Source organism: Salvelinus namaycush, mitochondrion, assembly GCF_016432855.1.
Source record: "Salvelinus namaycush strain NEFC_F16-146 mitochondrion, complete genome".
In the NCBI taxonomy this organism is placed as follows: Eukaryota; Metazoa; Chordata; class Actinopteri; order Salmoniformes; family Salmonidae; genus Salvelinus; species Salvelinus namaycush.
The window spans coordinates 1-16,653 of NC_036392.1; the positions used below are offsets into that span (position 1 = coordinate 1).

General features: G+C 46.0%; 13 protein-coding genes and 24 non-coding genes across 37 annotated transcripts, besides 1 other annotated feature; 29 read left to right on the plus strand and 8 right to left on the minus strand. All coding sequences in view use genetic code 2, as the record gives it.

Moving 5' to 3' along the window:
• Positions 1–68, plus strand: CXG42_mgt01. Its single transcript has one exon. It is a non-coding gene; the product is annotated as a tRNA-Phe (tRNA).
• On the plus strand, positions 69–1,016 carry CXG42_mgr02. Its single transcript has one exon. It is a non-coding gene; the product is annotated as a 12S ribosomal RNA (ribosomal RNA).
• On the plus strand, positions 1,017–1,088 carry CXG42_mgt02. Its single transcript has one exon. It is a non-coding gene; the product is annotated as a tRNA-Val (tRNA).
• CXG42_mgr01 lies at positions 1,089–2,777 on the plus strand. Its single transcript has one exon. It is a non-coding gene; the product is annotated as a 16S ribosomal RNA (ribosomal RNA).
• CXG42_mgt03 lies at positions 2,778–2,842 on the plus strand. Its single transcript has one exon. It is a non-coding gene; the product is annotated as a tRNA-Leu (tRNA).
• ND1 (NADH dehydrogenase subunit 1) lies at positions 2,843–3,817 on the plus strand. Its single transcript has one exon. The coding sequence runs from the start codon at positions 2,843–2,845 to the stop codon at positions 3,815–3,817; it is 975 nt and encodes a 324-aa protein (YP_009444727.1).
• Positions 3,818–3,823: 6 nt separating this feature from the next.
• CXG42_mgt04 lies at positions 3,824–3,895 on the plus strand. The gene has a single exon. It is a non-coding gene; the product is annotated as a tRNA-Ile (tRNA).
• Positions 3,893–3,963, minus strand: CXG42_mgt05. Its single transcript has one exon. It is a non-coding gene; the product is annotated as a tRNA-Gln (tRNA).
• Positions 3,963–4,031, plus strand: CXG42_mgt06. Its single transcript has one exon. It is a non-coding gene; the product is annotated as a tRNA-Met (tRNA).
• ND2 (NADH dehydrogenase subunit 2) lies at positions 4,032–5,081 on the plus strand. The gene has a single exon. The coding sequence runs from the start codon at positions 4,032–4,034 to the stop codon at positions 5,079–5,081; it is 1,050 nt and encodes a 349-aa protein (YP_009444728.1).
• A 1-nt stretch (position 5,082) lies between these two features.
• CXG42_mgt07 lies at positions 5,083–5,152 on the plus strand. The gene has a single exon. It is a non-coding gene; the product is annotated as a tRNA-Trp (tRNA).
• Positions 5,153–5,154: 2 nt separating this feature from the next.
• Positions 5,155–5,223, minus strand: CXG42_mgt08. Its single transcript has one exon. It is a non-coding gene; the product is annotated as a tRNA-Ala (tRNA).
• Position 5,224: 1 nt separating this feature from the next.
• On the minus strand, positions 5,225–5,297 carry CXG42_mgt09. The gene has a single exon. It is a non-coding gene; the product is annotated as a tRNA-Asn (tRNA).
• A 36-nt stretch (positions 5,298–5,333) lies between these two features.
• CXG42_mgt10 lies at positions 5,334–5,400 on the minus strand. Its single transcript has one exon. It is a non-coding gene; the product is annotated as a tRNA-Cys (tRNA).
• On the plus strand, positions 5,401–5,471 carry CXG42_mgt11. The gene has a single exon. It is a non-coding gene; the product is annotated as a tRNA-Tyr (tRNA).
• Position 5,472: 1 nt separating this feature from the next.
• COX1 (cytochrome c oxidase subunit I) lies at positions 5,473–7,023 on the plus strand. Its single transcript has one exon. It carries the CDS (start codon positions 5,473–5,475, stop codon positions 7,021–7,023), a length of 1,551 nt encoding a protein of 516 aa, YP_009444729.1.
• Positions 7,024–7,094, minus strand: CXG42_mgt12. Its single transcript has one exon. It is a non-coding gene; the product is annotated as a tRNA-Ser (tRNA).
• A 4-nt stretch (positions 7,095–7,098) lies between these two features.
• CXG42_mgt13 lies at positions 7,099–7,172 on the plus strand. The gene has a single exon. It is a non-coding gene; the product is annotated as a tRNA-Asp (tRNA).
• Positions 7,173–7,186: 14 nt separating this feature from the next.
• On the plus strand, positions 7,187–7,877 carry COX2 (cytochrome c oxidase subunit II). The gene has a single exon. A coding segment is annotated over exon 1 (691 nt).
• CXG42_mgt14 lies at positions 7,878–7,951 on the plus strand. The gene has a single exon. It is a non-coding gene; the product is annotated as a tRNA-Lys (tRNA).
• Position 7,952: 1 nt separating this feature from the next.
• Positions 7,953–8,120, plus strand: ATP8 (ATP synthase F0 subunit 8). The gene has a single exon. The coding sequence runs from the start codon at positions 7,953–7,955 to the stop codon at positions 8,118–8,120; it is 168 nt and encodes a 55-aa protein (YP_009444731.1).
• Positions 8,111–8,794, plus strand: ATP6 (ATP synthase F0 subunit 6). The gene has a single exon. The coding sequence runs from the start codon at positions 8,111–8,113 to the stop codon at positions 8,792–8,794; it is 684 nt and encodes a 227-aa protein (YP_009444732.1).
• On the plus strand, positions 8,794–9,578 carry COX3 (cytochrome c oxidase subunit III). Its single transcript has one exon. A coding segment is annotated over exon 1 (785 nt).
• On the plus strand, positions 9,579–9,648 carry CXG42_mgt15. The gene has a single exon. It is a non-coding gene; the product is annotated as a tRNA-Gly (tRNA).
• Positions 9,649–9,998, plus strand: ND3 (NADH dehydrogenase subunit 3). The gene has a single exon. A coding segment is annotated over exon 1 (350 nt).
• On the plus strand, positions 9,999–10,067 carry CXG42_mgt16. The gene has a single exon. It is a non-coding gene; the product is annotated as a tRNA-Arg (tRNA).
• On the plus strand, positions 10,068–10,364 carry ND4L (NADH dehydrogenase subunit 4L). The gene has a single exon. The coding sequence runs from the start codon at positions 10,068–10,070 to the stop codon at positions 10,362–10,364; it is 297 nt and encodes a 98-aa protein (YP_009444735.1).
• Positions 10,358–11,738, plus strand: ND4 (NADH dehydrogenase subunit 4). Its single transcript has one exon. A coding segment is annotated over exon 1 (1,381 nt).
• CXG42_mgt17 lies at positions 11,739–11,807 on the plus strand. Its single transcript has one exon. It is a non-coding gene; the product is annotated as a tRNA-His (tRNA).
• On the plus strand, positions 11,808–11,876 carry CXG42_mgt18. The gene has a single exon. It is a non-coding gene; the product is annotated as a tRNA-Ser (tRNA).
• A 1-nt stretch (position 11,877) lies between these two features.
• CXG42_mgt19 lies at positions 11,878–11,950 on the plus strand. Its single transcript has one exon. It is a non-coding gene; the product is annotated as a tRNA-Leu (tRNA).
• Positions 11,951–13,789, plus strand: ND5 (NADH dehydrogenase subunit 5). The gene has a single exon. The coding sequence runs from the start codon at positions 11,951–11,953 to the stop codon at positions 13,787–13,789; it is 1,839 nt and encodes a 612-aa protein (YP_009444737.1).
• ND6 (NADH dehydrogenase subunit 6) lies at positions 13,786–14,307 on the minus strand. Its single transcript has one exon. The coding sequence runs from the start codon at positions 14,305–14,307 to the stop codon at positions 13,786–13,788; it is 522 nt and encodes a 173-aa protein (YP_009444738.1).
• Positions 14,308–14,375, minus strand: CXG42_mgt20. Its single transcript has one exon. It is a non-coding gene; the product is annotated as a tRNA-Glu (tRNA).
• Positions 14,376–14,379: 4 nt separating this feature from the next.
• On the plus strand, positions 14,380–15,520 carry CYTB (cytochrome b). Its single transcript has one exon. A coding segment is annotated over exon 1 (1,141 nt).
• CXG42_mgt21 lies at positions 15,521–15,592 on the plus strand. Its single transcript has one exon. It is a non-coding gene; the product is annotated as a tRNA-Thr (tRNA).
• Positions 15,592–15,661, minus strand: CXG42_mgt22. The gene has a single exon. It is a non-coding gene; the product is annotated as a tRNA-Pro (tRNA).
• Positions 15,662–16,653: a D loop (control region).

A 16,653-nucleotide genomic window follows, 5' to 3' on the forward strand; every position in this document is an offset into this window, starting at 1 on the left:
GCTGGCGTAGCTTAATTAAAGCATAACACTGAAGCTGTTAAGATGGACCCTAAAAAGTCCCGCAGGCACAAAGGCTTGGTCCTGACTTTACTATCAGCTTTAACTGAACTTACACATGCAAGTCTCCGCATTCCTGTGAGGATGCCCTTAATCCCCTGCCCGGGGACGAGGAGCCGGCATCAGGCGCGCCTCAGGCAGCCCAAGACGCCTTGCTAAGCCACACCCCCAAGGAAACTCAGCAGTGATAGATATTAAGCCATAAGCGAAAGCTTGACTTAGTTAAGGTTAAGAGGGCCGGTAAAACTCGTGCCAGCCACCGCGGTTATACGAGAGGCCCTAGTTGATAACTACCGGCGTAAAGAGTGGTTACGGAAAAATGTTTAATAAAGCCGAACACCCCCTCAGCCGTCATACGCACCTGGGGGCACGAAGACCTACTGCGAAAGCAGCTTTAATTGTACCCGAATCCACGACAGCTACGACACAAACTGGGATTAGATACCCCACTATGCCTAGCCGTAAACTTTGATAGAAAGATACAACTGATATCCGCCAGGGAACTACAAGCGCCAGCTTAAAACCCAAAGGACTTGGCGGTGCCTCAGACCCACCTAGAGGAGCCTGTTCTAGAACCGATAACCCCCGTTCAACCTCACCACCTCTTGTTTTCCCCGCCTATATACCACCGTCGTCAGCTTACCCTGTGAAGGCCCTATAGTAAGCAAAATGGGCAAAACCCAAAACGTCAGGTCGAGGTGTAGCGCATGGGGTGGGAAGAAATGGGCTACATTCTCTAAATTAGAGCACTACGAACCACGTTGTGAAACCAACGTCCGAAGGTGGATTTAGCAGTAAACAGAAAACAGAGAGTTCTCTTGAAACTGGCTCTGAGGCGCGCACACACCGCCCGTCACTCTCCCCAAGTTTAATTTATCCTTCTAACTAAGAAGTTAACCGAACAAAGGGGAGGCAAGTCGTAACATGGTAAGTGTACCGGAAGGTGCGCTTGGAATAACCAGAGTGTAGCTAAAATAGGAAAGCACCTCCCTTACACCGAGAAGACATCCGTGCAAATCGGGTCACCCTGAGCTGACTAGCTAGCCAACATATTTGGTCTAACACCACAACATATATAACCCCACAAAACTTAAAATTAAGTCAACAAACCATTTTTCCACCTTAGTACGGGCGACAGAAAAGGAAATAATTGAGCAACAGAAAAAGTACCGCAAGGGAAAGCTGAAAGAGAACTGAAACAACCCATTTAAGCCTAGAAAAGCAGAGATTAAATCTCGTACCTTTTGCATCATGATTTAGCCAGCAAACCAGAGCAAAGAGAACTTTAGTTCAGGCCCCCGAAACTAGACGAGCTACTCCGGGACAGCCTATTATAGGGCCAACCCGTCTCTGTGGCAAAAGAGTGGGACGAGCCCCGAGTAGAGGTGATAAACCTATCGAGCCTAGTTATAGCTGGTTGCTTAGGAAATGAATAGAAGTTCAGCCCCCTGGCTTTCTTAAGACCCCAAGGTAAAACTAACCTTGTCCCAAAGAAGCCAAGAGAGTTAATCAAAGGAGGTACAGCTCCTTTGAACAAGGACACAACCTTTACAGGCGGCTAAGGATCATAATTAACAAGGTAACCTGTTACAGTGGGCCTAAGAGCAGCCACCTGCACAGAAAGCGTTAAAGCTCAGACAGATATAAACCTCTTATCCTGATAAGAAATCCCACCCCCCTAACCGTACTAAGCCGCTCCATGCCCCCATGGAAGAGATTATGCTAGAATGAGTAATAAGAGAGAATAACTCTCTCCCAGCACATGTGTAAGTCGGACCGGACCCCCCACCGACAAATAACGAACCCAAGCCAAGAGGGAACTGTAGGCCAGAACAAACACCGAGAAAAACCTACACAACTAATCGTTAACCCCACACAGGAGTGCCCACAGGGAAAGACCCAAAGGAAGAGAAGGAACTCGGCAAACACAAGCCTCGCCTGTTTACCAAAAACATCGCCTCTTGCAAATCAAAGCATAAGAGGTCCCGCCTGCCCTGTGACTATGGGTTTAACGGCCGCGGTATTTTGACCGTGCGAAGGTAGCGCAATCACTTGTCTTTTAAATGAAGACCTGTATGAATGGCATCACGAGGGCTTAGCTGTCTCCTCTCCCAAGTCAATGAAATTGATCTGCCCGTGCAGAAGCGGACATAAGTACATAAGACGAGAAGACCCTATGGAGCTTTAGACACCAGGCAGATCACGTCAAGTAAGCTTAAATTAACAAGTAGAAACGCAGTGACCCCTAGCCCATATGTCTTTGGTTGGGGCGACCGCGGGGGAAAATAAAGCCCCCATGTGGACTGGGGGCACTGCCCCCACAGCCGAGAGCTACAGCTCTAAGCACCAGAATTTCTGACCAAAAATGATCCGGCGAACGCCGATCAACGGACCGAGTTACCCTAGGGATAACAGCGCAATCCTCTCCCAGAGTCCCTATCGACGAGGGGGTTTACGACCTCGATGTTGGATCAGGACATCCTAATGGTGCAGCCGCTATTAAGGGTTCGTTTGTTCAACGATTAAAGTCCTACGTGATCTGAGTTCAGACCGGAGTAATCCAGGTCAGTTTCTATCTATGAAGTGATGTTTCCTAGTACGAAAGGACCGGAAAGAAGGGGCCCATGCTTAAGGCACGCCCCACCCCCACCTGATGAAGGCAACTAAAACAGACAAGGGGGCACACCGAGATTGCCAAAAAGAACGGCGCGCTAAAGTGGCAGAGCCCGGTAATTGCGAGAGGCCTAAGCCCTTTTTCTCAGAGGTTCAAACCCTCTCCTTAGCTATGATCACCACCCTAATTACCCACGTTATTAATCCACTTGCGTACATCGTGCCTGTTCTATTAGCAGTTGCCTTCCTAACCCTACTCGAACGAAAAGTCCTTGGGTATATGCAACTTCGGAAAGGACCCAACATCGTTGGCCCGTATGGATTACTTCAACCTATCGCGGACGGCCTAAAACTCTTTATTAAAGAACCGGTTCGACCCTCCACCTCTTCCCCATTCCTATTTCTCGCTACACCTATACTTGCCCTCACACTTGCACTTACCCTATGAGCCCCTATACCCATCCCCTACCCTATTACAGACCTAAACCTGGGAGTACTGTTTGTCCTCGCACTTTCTAGCCTTGCCGTGTATTCTATCTTGGGCTCTGGATGAGCTTCAAACTCCAAATATGCCTTAATTGGAGCCCTACGAGCAGTAGCGCAAACCATCTCCTACGAAGTCAGCCTAGGCCTAATCTTACTTAGCGTAATTATCTTCACAGGAGGATTTACACTCCAAACCTTCAACGTAGCTCAAGAAAGCATCTGACTACTCGTACCAGCCTGACCCCTTGCCGCCATATGGTACATTTCTACCTTGGCTGAAACAAACCGTGCACCTTTTGACCTCACAGAAGGAGAATCAGAATTAGTTTCAGGATTCAACGTAGAATACGCTGGAGGACCATTCGCCCTCTTCTTCCTGGCTGAATACGCTAATATTCTTCTAATAAATACACTTTCAACCGTCCTATTTCTAGGCGCATCCCACATCCCCGCTTTCCCTGAATTAACAGCCATAAACCTGATAACGAAGGCTGCCCTACTCTCCGTTGTGTTTTTGTGAGTACGAGCTTCCTACCCACGATTTCGGTACGACCAACTTATACATCTAGTTTGAAAAAGCTTCCTTCCATTAACCCTAGCACTTGTCCTATGACACCTCGCGCTTCCTATTGCACTGGCCGGCCTCCCTCCCCAACTTTAATTCCAAAGAATTGTGCCTGAATGCTTAAGGACCACCTTGATAGCGTGGCTGATAGGGGTTCAAGTCCCCTCAATTCTAGAGAGAAGGGATTCGAACCCATCCTCAAGAGATCAAAACTCTTGGTGCTTCCACTACACCACTTTCTAGTAAGGTCAGCTAATTAAGCTTTCGGGCCCATACCCCAAATATGTTGGTTAAAATCCTTCCCTTACTAATGAACCCCTACGTACTTATCATCTTACTTTCTAGCCTAGGTTTAGGCACAGTCCTCACCTTCGCCAGCTCACATTGGCTTCTCGCATGAATAGGTCTAGAAATCAATACACTCGCTATTATTCCGATCATGGCACAACAACATCACCCTCGAGCAATTGAAGCTACTACCAAATATTTTTTAACGCAAGCGACCGCCGCAGCAATGATCCTGTTTGCTAGCACTACCAATGCCTGACTAGTAGGAGAATGAGAAATTCACCAGCTATCCCACCCCCTGGCGACTACAACAGCAATACTGGCCCTTGCACTTAAACTTGGGCTAGCGCCCGTTCACTTCTGACTTCCAGAAGTTCTTCAAGGACTTGAACTTACTACAGGGCTTATCCTGTCTACATGACAAAAACTGGCACCTTTCGCACTTATAATTCAAGTAGCCCCCGCCATTGACTCTTCCTTAATTATCGCATTAGGCCTTCTATCAATGCTCGTGGGGGGATGAGGGGGACTTAACCAAACCCAACTACGTAAAATTTTAGCATACTCTTCAATTGCCCACCTAGGGTGGATAGTGCTAATTTTACAATTCGCACCTTCCCTGACACTCCTCAGCCTTTTCCTGTATATCATCATAACATCTTCAGCATTCCTTGCACTAAAAACCAACAACTCTTTAACTATCAACACTCTAGCAACTTCATGAACTAAATCCCCTGCTCTCGCCCCACTAACCGCTCTAGTGCTTCTATCCCTGGGAGGCCTCCCTCCTCTCTCCGGATTTATACCTAAATGACTTATTTTACAAGAACTCACAAAACAAGAACTTCCACTATCTGCCACACTAGCTGCCATAACAGCCCTCCTTAGTCTCTACTTTTACCTACGCCTCTGTTATGCCATAGCCCTCACTATTTACCCCAATACCTTAACTGCTGCAGCCCCATGACGCCTTGACTTTACTATCATTACCCTACCCCTTTCAATTGTTACTATTATAGCCCTGGCCCTACTTCCCCTCACTCCAGCTGTAACTGCAATGTTAACCTTGTAAAAGGGCTTAGGATAGCATTAAGACCAAGAGCCTTCAAAGCTCTAAGCGGGAGTGAAAATCTCCCAGCCCTTGTTAAAACTTGCAGGACTTTATCCCACATCTTCTGAATGCAACCCAGACACTTTAATTAAGCTAAAGCCTTTCTAGGTGGGAAGGCCTCGATCCTACAAATTCTTAGTTAACAGCTAAGCGCTCTATCCAGCGAGCATCCATCTACTTTCCCCCGCCGTCCGGGGGGAGCGAGGCGGGGGAAAGCCCCGGCAGGCTATAAGCCTACTTCTTTAGATTTGCAATCTAACGTGTGGTTCACCACAGGGCTTGATAAGGAGAGGATTTAAACCTCTGTTCATGGAGCTACAATCCACCGCTTAAACGCTCAGCCACCCTACCTGTGGCAATCACACGATGATTTTTCTCAACCAACCACAAAGACATTGGCACCCTTTATTTAGTATTTGGTGCCTGAGCCGGAATAGTCGGCACCGCCCTTAGCCTCTTGATTCGGGCAGAGTTAAGCCAACCCGGAGCTCTTCTAGGGGATGACCAAATCTATAACGTAATCGTAACAGCCCATGCCTTCGTTATGATTTTCTTTATAGTCATACCAATTATGATTGGAGGCTTTGGAAACTGATTAATTCCTCTAATAATCGGGGCCCCAGACATAGCATTCCCTCGAATAAATAACATAAGCTTCTGACTCCTCCCACCGTCCTTTCTCCTTCTCCTGGCTTCGTCCGGGGTTGAAGCCGGCGCCGGTACGGGATGAACAGTCTACCCCCCTCTAGCCGGGAACCTCGCCCACGCAGGGGCCTCCGTTGATTTAACTATCTTCTCTCTTCATTTAGCTGGCATTTCCTCAATTTTAGGGGCCATTAACTTTATCACAACCATTATTAACATGAAGCCCCCAGCTATTTCTCAATATCAAACCCCGCTTTTTGTTTGAGCTGTGTTAGTTACTGCTGTCCTTTTATTACTTTCCCTCCCCGTACTAGCAGCAGGCATTACTATATTACTCACGGACCGAAATCTAAACACCACTTTCTTTGACCCGGCAGGCGGAGGGGACCCAATTTTATACCAGCACCTCTTTTGATTCTTTGGCCACCCGGAGGTCTATATTCTTATTCTCCCGGGATTTGGTATGATTTCCCATATCGTTGCATACTACTCCGGTAAAAAAGAGCCCTTCGGGTATATAGGAATAGTCTGAGCTATAATAGCCATCGGACTCCTGGGATTCATCGTTTGGGCCCACCATATGTTTACTGTCGGAATGGATGTAGACACTCGTGCCTACTTTACATCTGCCACCATAATCATCGCCATCCCCACCGGAGTAAAAGTATTTAGCTGACTAGCCACACTACACGGCGGCTCAATTAAATGAGAAACACCGCTTCTTTGAGCCCTGGGGTTTATTTTCCTATTTACGGTCGGGGGACTCACGGGCATTGTCCTTGCTAATTCCTCATTAGACATTGTTCTCCACGACACTTATTATGTAGTCGCCCACTTTCACTATGTATTATCTATAGGAGCTGTCTTTGCCATTATAGGTGCTTTCGTACACTGATTCCCACTATTTACGGGGTATACCCTCCACAGCACATGAACTAAAATCCACTTTGGAATTATATTTATCGGTGTAAATTTAACCTTTTTCCCGCAGCATTTCCTAGGCCTCGCAGGAATGCCCCGACGGTACTCTGACTACCCGGACGCCTACACACTATGAAACACTGTGTCCTCAATCGGGTCTCTTATCTCCTTAGTAGCTGTAATTATATTCCTGTTTATTCTTTGAGAGGCTTTTGCCGCCAAACGAGAAGTAGCGTCAATCGAAATAACTTCAACAAACGTAGAGTGACTGCATGGATGTCCCCCACCCTACCACACATTTGAAGAACCCGCATTTGTCCAAGTACAAGCAAACTAACGAGAAAGGGAGGAATTGAACCCCCATGTGATGGTTTCAAGCCAACCGCATAACCACTCTGCCACTTTCTTCCATAAGACACTAGTAAAACTAGTCTATTACATTGCCTTGTCAAGGCAAAATTGTGGGTTAAAACCCCGCGTGTCTTAAGCACTTAGCTATAATGGCACATCCCTCACAACTAGGATTCCAAGACGCGGCCTCCCCTGTAATAGAAGAACTTCTTCATTTCCATGACCACGCTCTTATGATTGTTCTTCTTATCAGCACACTAGTGCTTTATATCATCGTAGCAATAGTCTCTACCAAACTCACTAACAAGTATATCCTTGATTCTCAAGAAATCGAGATTGTTTGAACCGTCCTCCCAGCAGTTATCCTTATTCTTATCGCTCTCCCCTCCCTCCGGATCCTGTATCTCATGGACGAAATTAATGACCCGCATCTTACTATTAAAGCAATGGGCCACCAATGATATTGAAGCTACGAGTACACCGACTACGAAGACTTAGGCTTTGACTCTTATATAGTCCCCACCCAAGATTTAGTGCCCGGCCAATTTCGCCTCCTAGAAACAGACCACCGAATAGTTATCCCTGTAGAATCCCCAATCCGAGTTCTCGTCTCGGCTGAAGACGTCCTTCACTCCTGAGCCGTCCCATCCCTTGGTGTTAAAATAGACGCAGTCCCAGGACGATTAAACCAAACAGCCTTTATTGCCTCTCGACCTGGAGTATTCTACGGACAGTGTTCTGAAATCTGCGGGGCAAACCACAGCTTCATGCCCATCGTTGTTGAAGCAGTGCCACTCGAACACTTCGAGAAATGATCCACTGTAATACTTGAAGATGCCTCACTAAGAAGCTAAACCGGGAATAGCGTTAGCCTTTTAAGCTAAAGATTGGTGGCCCCCAACCGCCCCTAGTGACATGCCCCAACTCAACCCCGCCCCCTGATTTGCTATTTTAGTATTCTCATGACTGGTTTTCCTAACTGTTATTCCCCCCAAAGTCCTAGGCCACACCTTCACAAATGAGCCTACTTCACAAAGCACTGAAAAAACTAAACCTGAACCCTGAAACTGACCATGACACTAAGCTTCTTCGACCAGTTTATGAGCCCCACATATCTAGGCATCCCACTTATTGCCGTGGCACTAACCATTCCCTGAATTCTATTCCCCACCCCCTCCGCCCGTTGACTAAACAATCGTCTAATCACTCTACAAGGATGGTTCATCAACCGATTTACTCAGCAACTTCTTTTGCCCCTCAACTTAGGGGGCCATAAATGAGCAGTTCTACTAACCTCCCTAATACTATTCCTTATTACCCTAAATATACTGGGCCTACTTCCATATACATTCACCCCCACCACACAGCTCTCTCTAAATATAGGCCTTGCAGTACCACTATGACTAGCGACAGTAATTATTGGCATGCGGAACCAACCCACCGCTGCCCTAGGTCACCTCTTGCCCGAAGGAACCCCCGTCCCTTTAATCCCGGTGCTTATTATTATCGAAACAATTAGCCTTTTTATCCGCCCCCTCGCCCTTGGTGTACGACTTACAGCCAATCTCACGGCAGGCCACCTTCTTATTCAACTGATCGCCACAGCAGCCTTCGTCCTCCTACCCCTCATACCCACAGTAGCGATCTTAACCTCTATTGTCCTGTTCTTACTTACCCTTCTTGAAATTGCCGTTGCTATAATCCAAGCCTATGTCTTTGTTCTACTACTAAGCCTTTATTTACAAGAAAACGTCTAATGGCACACCAAGCACACGCATACCACATGGTTGACCCAAGCCCCTGACCTCTAACCGGCGCAATTGCCGCCCTTTTACTTACATCAGGCACTGCAGTCTGATTCCACTTCCACTCACTTACACTACTCGCCATGGGAAATATTCTATTACTTCTTACCATATATCAATGATGACGAGACATTATCCGAGAAGGTACCTTCCAGGGGCACCACACACCCCCGGTTCAAAAAGGACTACGATACGGCATAATCTTATTTATTACCTCCGAAGTATTCTTTTTCTTGGGCTTCTTCTGAGCTTTCTACCACTCTAGTTTAGCCCCCTCGCCTGAGTTAGGGGGCTGCTGGCCCCCCACAGGCATTATTACTCTTGACCCATTTGAAGTCCCACTTCTAAATACTGCAGTCCTTCTAGCATCTGGTGTTACCGTTACATGAGCCCACCATAGCATTATAGAAGGGGAGCGAAAACAAACCGTTCAAGCTCTTACTCTCACTATCTTATTAGGATTCTACTTCACTTTCCTTCAAGGTATAGAATATTACGAAGCCCCCTTTACAATCGCTGACGGCGTATACGGCTCTACTTTCTTTGTCGCCACAGGATTCCACGGCCTACATGTAATTATTGGCTCTACCTTTCTGGCCATCTGCCTCCTACGACAAATTCAATACCATTTTACATCTGAACATCACTTCGGCTTTGAAGCTGCCGCCTGATATTGACACTTTGTAGACGTCGTATGACTATTCCTATACGTCTCTATTTACTGATGAGGATCATAATCTTTCTAGTATTAATACGTATAAGTGACTTCCAATCACCCGGTCTTGGTTAAAACCCAAGGAAAGATAATGAACTTGATTACAACAATCCTTGCTATTACCACCACATTGTCCGCAGTACTAGCCACTATTTCTTTCTGATTACCACAAATTTCCCCAGACGCAGAAAAACTCTCCCCCTACGAATGTGGATTTGACCCCCTAGGGTCCGCTCGCCTGCCCTTTTCCCTACGCTTCTTCCTAATCGCCATCCTGTTCCTCCTATTTGACCTGGAAATTGCCCTCCTCCTTCCATTGCCCTGGGGAGATCAACTCACCACCCCAGCCTTTACACTTGCCTGATCCACTGCCGTGCTTGCCCTCCTTACTCTAGGCCTAATCTATGAGTGAACCCAGGGGGGCTTAGAATGAGCCGAATAGGCAGTTAGTCCAAAACAAGACCCTTGATTTCGGCTCAAAAGACCATGGTTTAAGTCCATGACCGCCTTATGACACCAGTACACTTCAGCTTTACCTCAGCCTTTATCCTAGGGCTTATAGGACTCGCATTTCACCGCACCCATCTTCTCTCAGCCCTTCTATGTTTAGAAGGTATAATATTATCTCTATTTATTGCCCTATCCCTATGGGCCCTCCAGATAGAAGCAACTGGCTACTCAGTGGCTCCCATACTTCTGCTAGCATTTTCAGCCTGTGAAGCCAGCGCAGGCCTAGCCCTACTGGTAGCAACTGCACGAACTCACGGCACGGACCGCCTCCAAAGCCTAAATCTCCTCCAATGTTAAAAATCCTGATCCCTACACTCATGCTTATCCCAACGATTTGACTTAGCCCCGCAAAATGGCTATGAACTACATCAATCGCACAAAGTTTAATTATCGCCTTAGCAAGTTTATCCTGACTTAAATGATCATCAGAAACCGGGTGGTCCTCCTCTAACCTTTATCTAGCAACCGACCCCTTATCAACACCTCTGCTAGTATTAACCTGCTGATTATTGCCCCTTATAATCCTTGCTAGCCAAAATCACATCTCTCCTGAACCCCTAAACCGCCAACGGACCTACATCTCCCTTTTGGTCTCCCTTCAAACATTTCTAATCTTAGCATTCGGGGCCACAGAGATCATCATATTTTACATCATGTTTGAAGCCACCCTACTCCCGACCCTTATCATTATTACCCGGTGGGGAAATCAAACAGAACGCCTTAACGCCGGCACCTACTTCTTATTCTACACCTTAGCAGGCTCCCTACCACTCCTCGTAGCCCTACTTCTCCTACAAAACGACAGCGGGACCCTATCTATATTTACTCTCCAGTACACAAAACCCCTACACCTATTAACATGAGGGGATAAATTATGATGAGCTGCCTGTCTCTTAGCTTTTCTTGTAAAAATACCTCTGTACGGAGTACACCTCTGACTCCCAAAAGCACACGTAGAAGCCCCAATCGCAGGATCTATAATCCTCGCAGCTGTCCTCCTTAAACTGGGGGGCTACGGCATGATACGCATAATAGTTATGCTAGACCCACTAACCAAGGAACTGGCTTACCCCTTTATTGTTTTAGCCCTCTGAGGCATTATTATGACTGGGTCTATTTGCCTACGTCAAACGGACCTAAAATCACTAATCGCATATTCTTCAGTAGGCCACATAGGATTAGTAGCAGGGGGCATTATAATCCAAACACCCTGAGGGTTCACTGGTGCAATTATCCTTATAATCGCACACGGTCTCGCCTCCTCAGCACTATTCTGCTTAGCCAACACTAGTTATGAGCGCACACACAGCCGTACTATACTTTTAGCTCGTGGAATACAAATAGTTCTCCCCCTAATAACCACTTGATGATTCGTAGCTAGTTTAGCTAATCTGGCTCTCCCACCTCTCCCTAATCTGATAGGAGAACTAATGATCATCACTTCCATATTTAACTGATCGTATTGAACCCTACTTCTCACGGGGCTAGGCACATTAATTACAGCAAGCTACTCCCTTTATCTGTTCTTAATAACCCAACGGGGGCCCCTGCCCTCCCACATCATTGCCCTTGAACCCACCCACACCCGGGAACACCTACTTATTACTTTACATCTCATCCCCATTGTCCTCCTAATTCTGAAGCCGGAACTTATATGAGGTTGATGTTTCTGTAGATATAGTTTAACCAAAACATTAGATTGTGATTCTAAAGACAGAGGTTAAAGTCCTCTTATTCACCGAGAGAAATCTATTGATGTTAGAGACTGCTAATCTTCTACCCCCTCGGTTAAATTCCGTGGTTCACTCGTGCTTCTAAAGGATAACAGCTCATCCGTTGGTCTTAGGAACCAAAAACTCTTGGTGCAAATCCAAGTAGTAGCTATGCACCCGACTACACTCATCCTAAGCTCAACCCTTTTAATTATCTTCGCACTTCTAACTTACCCCCTTATCACCACCCTAAGCCCGACCCCCCAACATGAAAACTGAGCCCTTACTCACGTAAAAACCGCCATCAAAATAGCTTTCCTAGTAAGCCTACTCCCCCTCTTTATTTTTCTAGACCAAGGAACCGAAACAATTGTTACTAATTGACAATGGATAAACACCACAACCTTCGACATCAACCTTAGTTTTAAATTTGACCACTATTCCATTATTTTCACCCCCATTGCCCTCTACGTAACCTGATCCATTCTCGAATTTGCATCCTGATACATGCATGCCGACCCCAATATGAACCGATTCTTTAAATACCTCCTCCTCTTCCTAATTGCCATAATCATCTTAGTAACCGCCAACAACATATTCCAACTATTTATCGGCTGAGAGGGAGTTGGCATTATATCGTTCCTCCTCATTGGATGATGACACGGCCGAGCTGACGCTAATACAGCTGCCATACAAGCTGTGATTTATAACCGAGTCGGAGACATTGGACTTATTCTAAGCATAGCATGATTCGCAACAAACCTTAACTCCTGAGAAATTCAACAAATATTTGCCTCTTCAAAAGGACTTGACCTTACACTCCCACTCATAGGCCTCATTCTAGCCGCCACCGGTAAATCAGCGCAATTTGGACTTCATCCGTGACTTCCTTCCGCGATAGAAGGTCCTACGCCGGTATCTGCCCTACTTCACTCTAGCACTATAGTCGTAGCGGGCATCTTTCTTTTAATTCGACTCCACCCTCTTATAGAAAATAACCAAACAGCCCTCACCACCTGCTTATGCCTAGGAGCCCTCACCACCTTGTTTACTGCTACCTGCGCCCTAACACAAAACGACATCAAAAAAATCGTCGCATTTTCTACATCCAGTCAACTAGGACTGATAATAGTGACCATCGGACTTAACCAGCCACAATTAGCCTTCCTACATATCTGTACCCACGCATTCTTTAAAGCTATATTATTCCTCTGCTCCGGCTCAATCATTCACAGCTTAAATGATGAACAAGATATTCGTAAAATAGGGGGCATACATAACCTCACCCCCCTTACTTCGTCCTGCCTTACAATTGGGAGCTTGGCACTTACTGGAACTCCATTCTTAGCAGGATTCTTTTCCAAAGATGCTATTATTGAGGCCTTAAATACCTCTCACCTTAACGCCTGAGCCCTCACTCTTACCTTACTAGCCACCTCTTTCACTGCCGTTTACAGCCTCCGAGTAATCTTCTTCGTCTCTATAGGACACCCCCGCTTTACAGCTGTGGCCCCTATTAATGAAAACAACCCCTCCGTCATCAACCCCATCAAACGACTAGCCTGAGGAAGCATTATTGCAGGACTTCTAACTACCTCAAATTTACTGCCCTCCAAAACCCCAGTAATAACCATGCCTCTTCCATTAAAATTGGCCGCCCTCCTAGTTACCATCTCAGGCCTTCTAATTGCATTAGAACTTGCATCACTAACTAGTAAACAGTTTAAAACTACGCCAAACCTCATCACCCACAACTTCTCAAACATACTAGGATTCTTTCCTGCCGTAGTCCACCGATTGGCCCCAAAACTAAACTTAACCCTAGGACAAACTATTGCCAGCCAGATAGTAGATCAAACATGATTTGAGAAAATCGGCCCAAAAGGAGTTATCTCAACTAACCTACCTATAGTCACAACAACAAGCAATATCCAACAAGGCATAATTAAAACATACCTCACTCTATTTTTCCTCTCAACAGCTCTAGCCGTTCTACTCACATTAACCTAAACTGCTCGAAGCGCCCCTCGACTCAGCCCCCGAGTTAACTCCAACACCACAAAAAGTGTCAATAGAAGCACCCACGCACATGCAATTAACATCCCGCCACCGTAAGAATATATTAAAGCCACGCCACTGGTATCTCCCCGCAAAACAGAAAACTCCTTAAACTCATCTACCGCCACCCACGAGATTTCATACCATCCGCCCCAAAATCAGCCCGCTACCAACACTACCCCCACTGTGTATACCACTACATACCCTAAAACCGAACGGTCCCCCCAAGACTCAGGAAAAGGCTCAGCAGCCAAAGCCGCTGAATAAGCAAACACTACGAGCATCCCTCCTAAATAAATCAAAAATAATACCAATGATAAGAAAGACCCCCCGTGACCAACCAAAACCCCGCATCCCACGCCTGCCGCTACAACCAACCCCAAGGCAGCAAAGTACGGAGCGGGGTTAGAAGCAACAGCCACAAGCCCTAAAACCAACCCAAAAAGAAATAAAGACACAAGATAAGTCATAATTCCTGCTCGGACTTTAACCGAAACTAATGACTTGAAAAACCACCGTTGTTATTCAACTACAAGAACCTAATGGCCAACCTCCGAAAAACCCACCCACTCCTAAAAATTGCTAATGACGCACTAGTCGACCTCCCTGCCCCCTCTAATATCTCAGTCTGATGAAACTTTGGTTCACTCTTAGGCCTATGTTTGGCCACCCAAATTCTTACCGGACTCTTCCTAGCCATACACTATACCTCCGATATTTCAACAGCTTTCTCCTCTGTGTGCCATATCTGCCGAGATGTAAGTTACGGCTGACTCATCCGGAATATCCACGCTAACGGAGCATCTTTCTTCTTTATCTGTATTTATATGCATATCGCCCGAGGACTCTACTACGGATCATACCTGTATAAAGAAACCTGAAATATTGGAGTAGTATTATTACTTCTAACTATAATGACTGCCTTTGTAGGCTACGTTCTTCCATGAGGACAGATATCCTTCTGAGGAGCCACTGTGATTACAAACCTCCTCTCCGCCGTCCCTTATGTGGGAGGTGCCCTTGTACAATGAATTTGAGGCGGATTTTCTGTAGACAACGCCACCCTGACCCGATTTTTCGCCTTCCACTTCCTATTCCCATTCGTTATCGCAGCCGCCACGGTACTTCACCTTCTGTTTCTACATGAAACCGGGTCCAATAACCCAGCAGGGATTAACTCCGACGCCGATAAAATCTCGTTCCACCCCTACTTCTCTTACAAAGACCTCCTCGGCTTCGTAGCTATACTACTTGGCCTAACAACCCTAGCTCTTTTCGCACCTAACCTCCTAGGAGACCCAGACAATTTCACACCAGCCAACCCCCTAGTTACCCCACCCCACATCAAGCCCGAGTGATACTTCTTATTCGCCTACGCGATTCTCCGATCTATCCCCAATAAACTAGGAGGGGTACTCGCCCTTTTATTCTCAATCCTTGTCCTCATAGTTGTCCCGATCCTCCACACCTCCAAACAGCGCGGACTAACCTTTCGACCACTAACTCAATTCTTATTCTGAACCCTGGTAGCAGACATACTTATCCTCACCTGAATTGGAGGCATACCTGTAGAACACCCATTTATCATTATCGGCCAAGTTGCCTCCGTGATTTACTTCACCATCTTCCTAGTCCTCGCCCCCCTAGCCGGTTGGGCTGAAAATAAAGCCCTTGAATGAGCCTGCCCTAGTAGCTCAGCGCCAGAGCGCCGGTCTTGTAATCCGGAAGTCGGAGGTTAAAACCCTCCCTAGTGCTCAGAGAGAGGAGATTTTAACTCCCACCCTTAACTCCCAAAGCTAAGATTCTAAGTTAAACTACCCTCTGGCCCCCCCTAATATGTACAACAATGAACGTTGTATCTCAACAAATTAGTGTTATAATACATCTATGTATAATATTACATATTATGTATTTACCCATATATAATATCTGGGTGGTGAGTAGTACATCATATGTATTATCAACATAAGTGAATTTAAGCCCTCATATATCAGCATAAACCCAAGATTTACATAAGCTAAACACGTGATAATAACCAACTAGGTTGTCTTAACCTAGGTAATTGCTATATTAATAAAACTCCAACTAACACGGGCTCCGTCTTTACCCACCAACTTTCAGCATCAGTCCTACTTAATGTAGTAAGAACCGACCAACGATTTATCAGTAGGCATACTCTTATTGATGGTCAGGGGCACATATCGTATTGGGTAACATCTCGTGAATTATTCCTGACATTTGGTTCCTAAGTCAAGGGCTATCCTTAAGAAACCAGCCCCTGAAAGCCGAATGTAAAGCATCTGGTTAATGGTGTCAATCTTATTGCCCGTTACCCACCAAGCCGGGCGTTCTCTTATATGCATAGGGTTCTCCTTTTTTTTTTTTCCTTTCAGCTTGCATATACAAGTGCAAGCAAAGAAGTCTAACAAGGTCGAACTGGATCTTGAATTCCAGAGAACCCATGTATCATGGTGAAATGATATTCTATAAAGAATCACATATTTTGATATCAAGTGCATAAGGTCTAATATTCACTTCACAAATACCTGTATATCTCCCCGGCTTCCGCGCGGTAAACCCCCCTACCCCCCTACACCGAAAGATCCTTATGTTCCTGTTAAACCCCTAAACCAGGAAGTCTCAAATCAGCATTAATATTTTTATATACATTAATAAACTTAATGCACTTTATAACACCAAGCACCATCACCCAACAGGCCAGCTCTCATAAATAAAGTATACATTAATTCTAAAATACCTTATAATGCCTGTGCCGATGGTTATTGGGAACCCCCCCCCCGACACCATGGCCCACT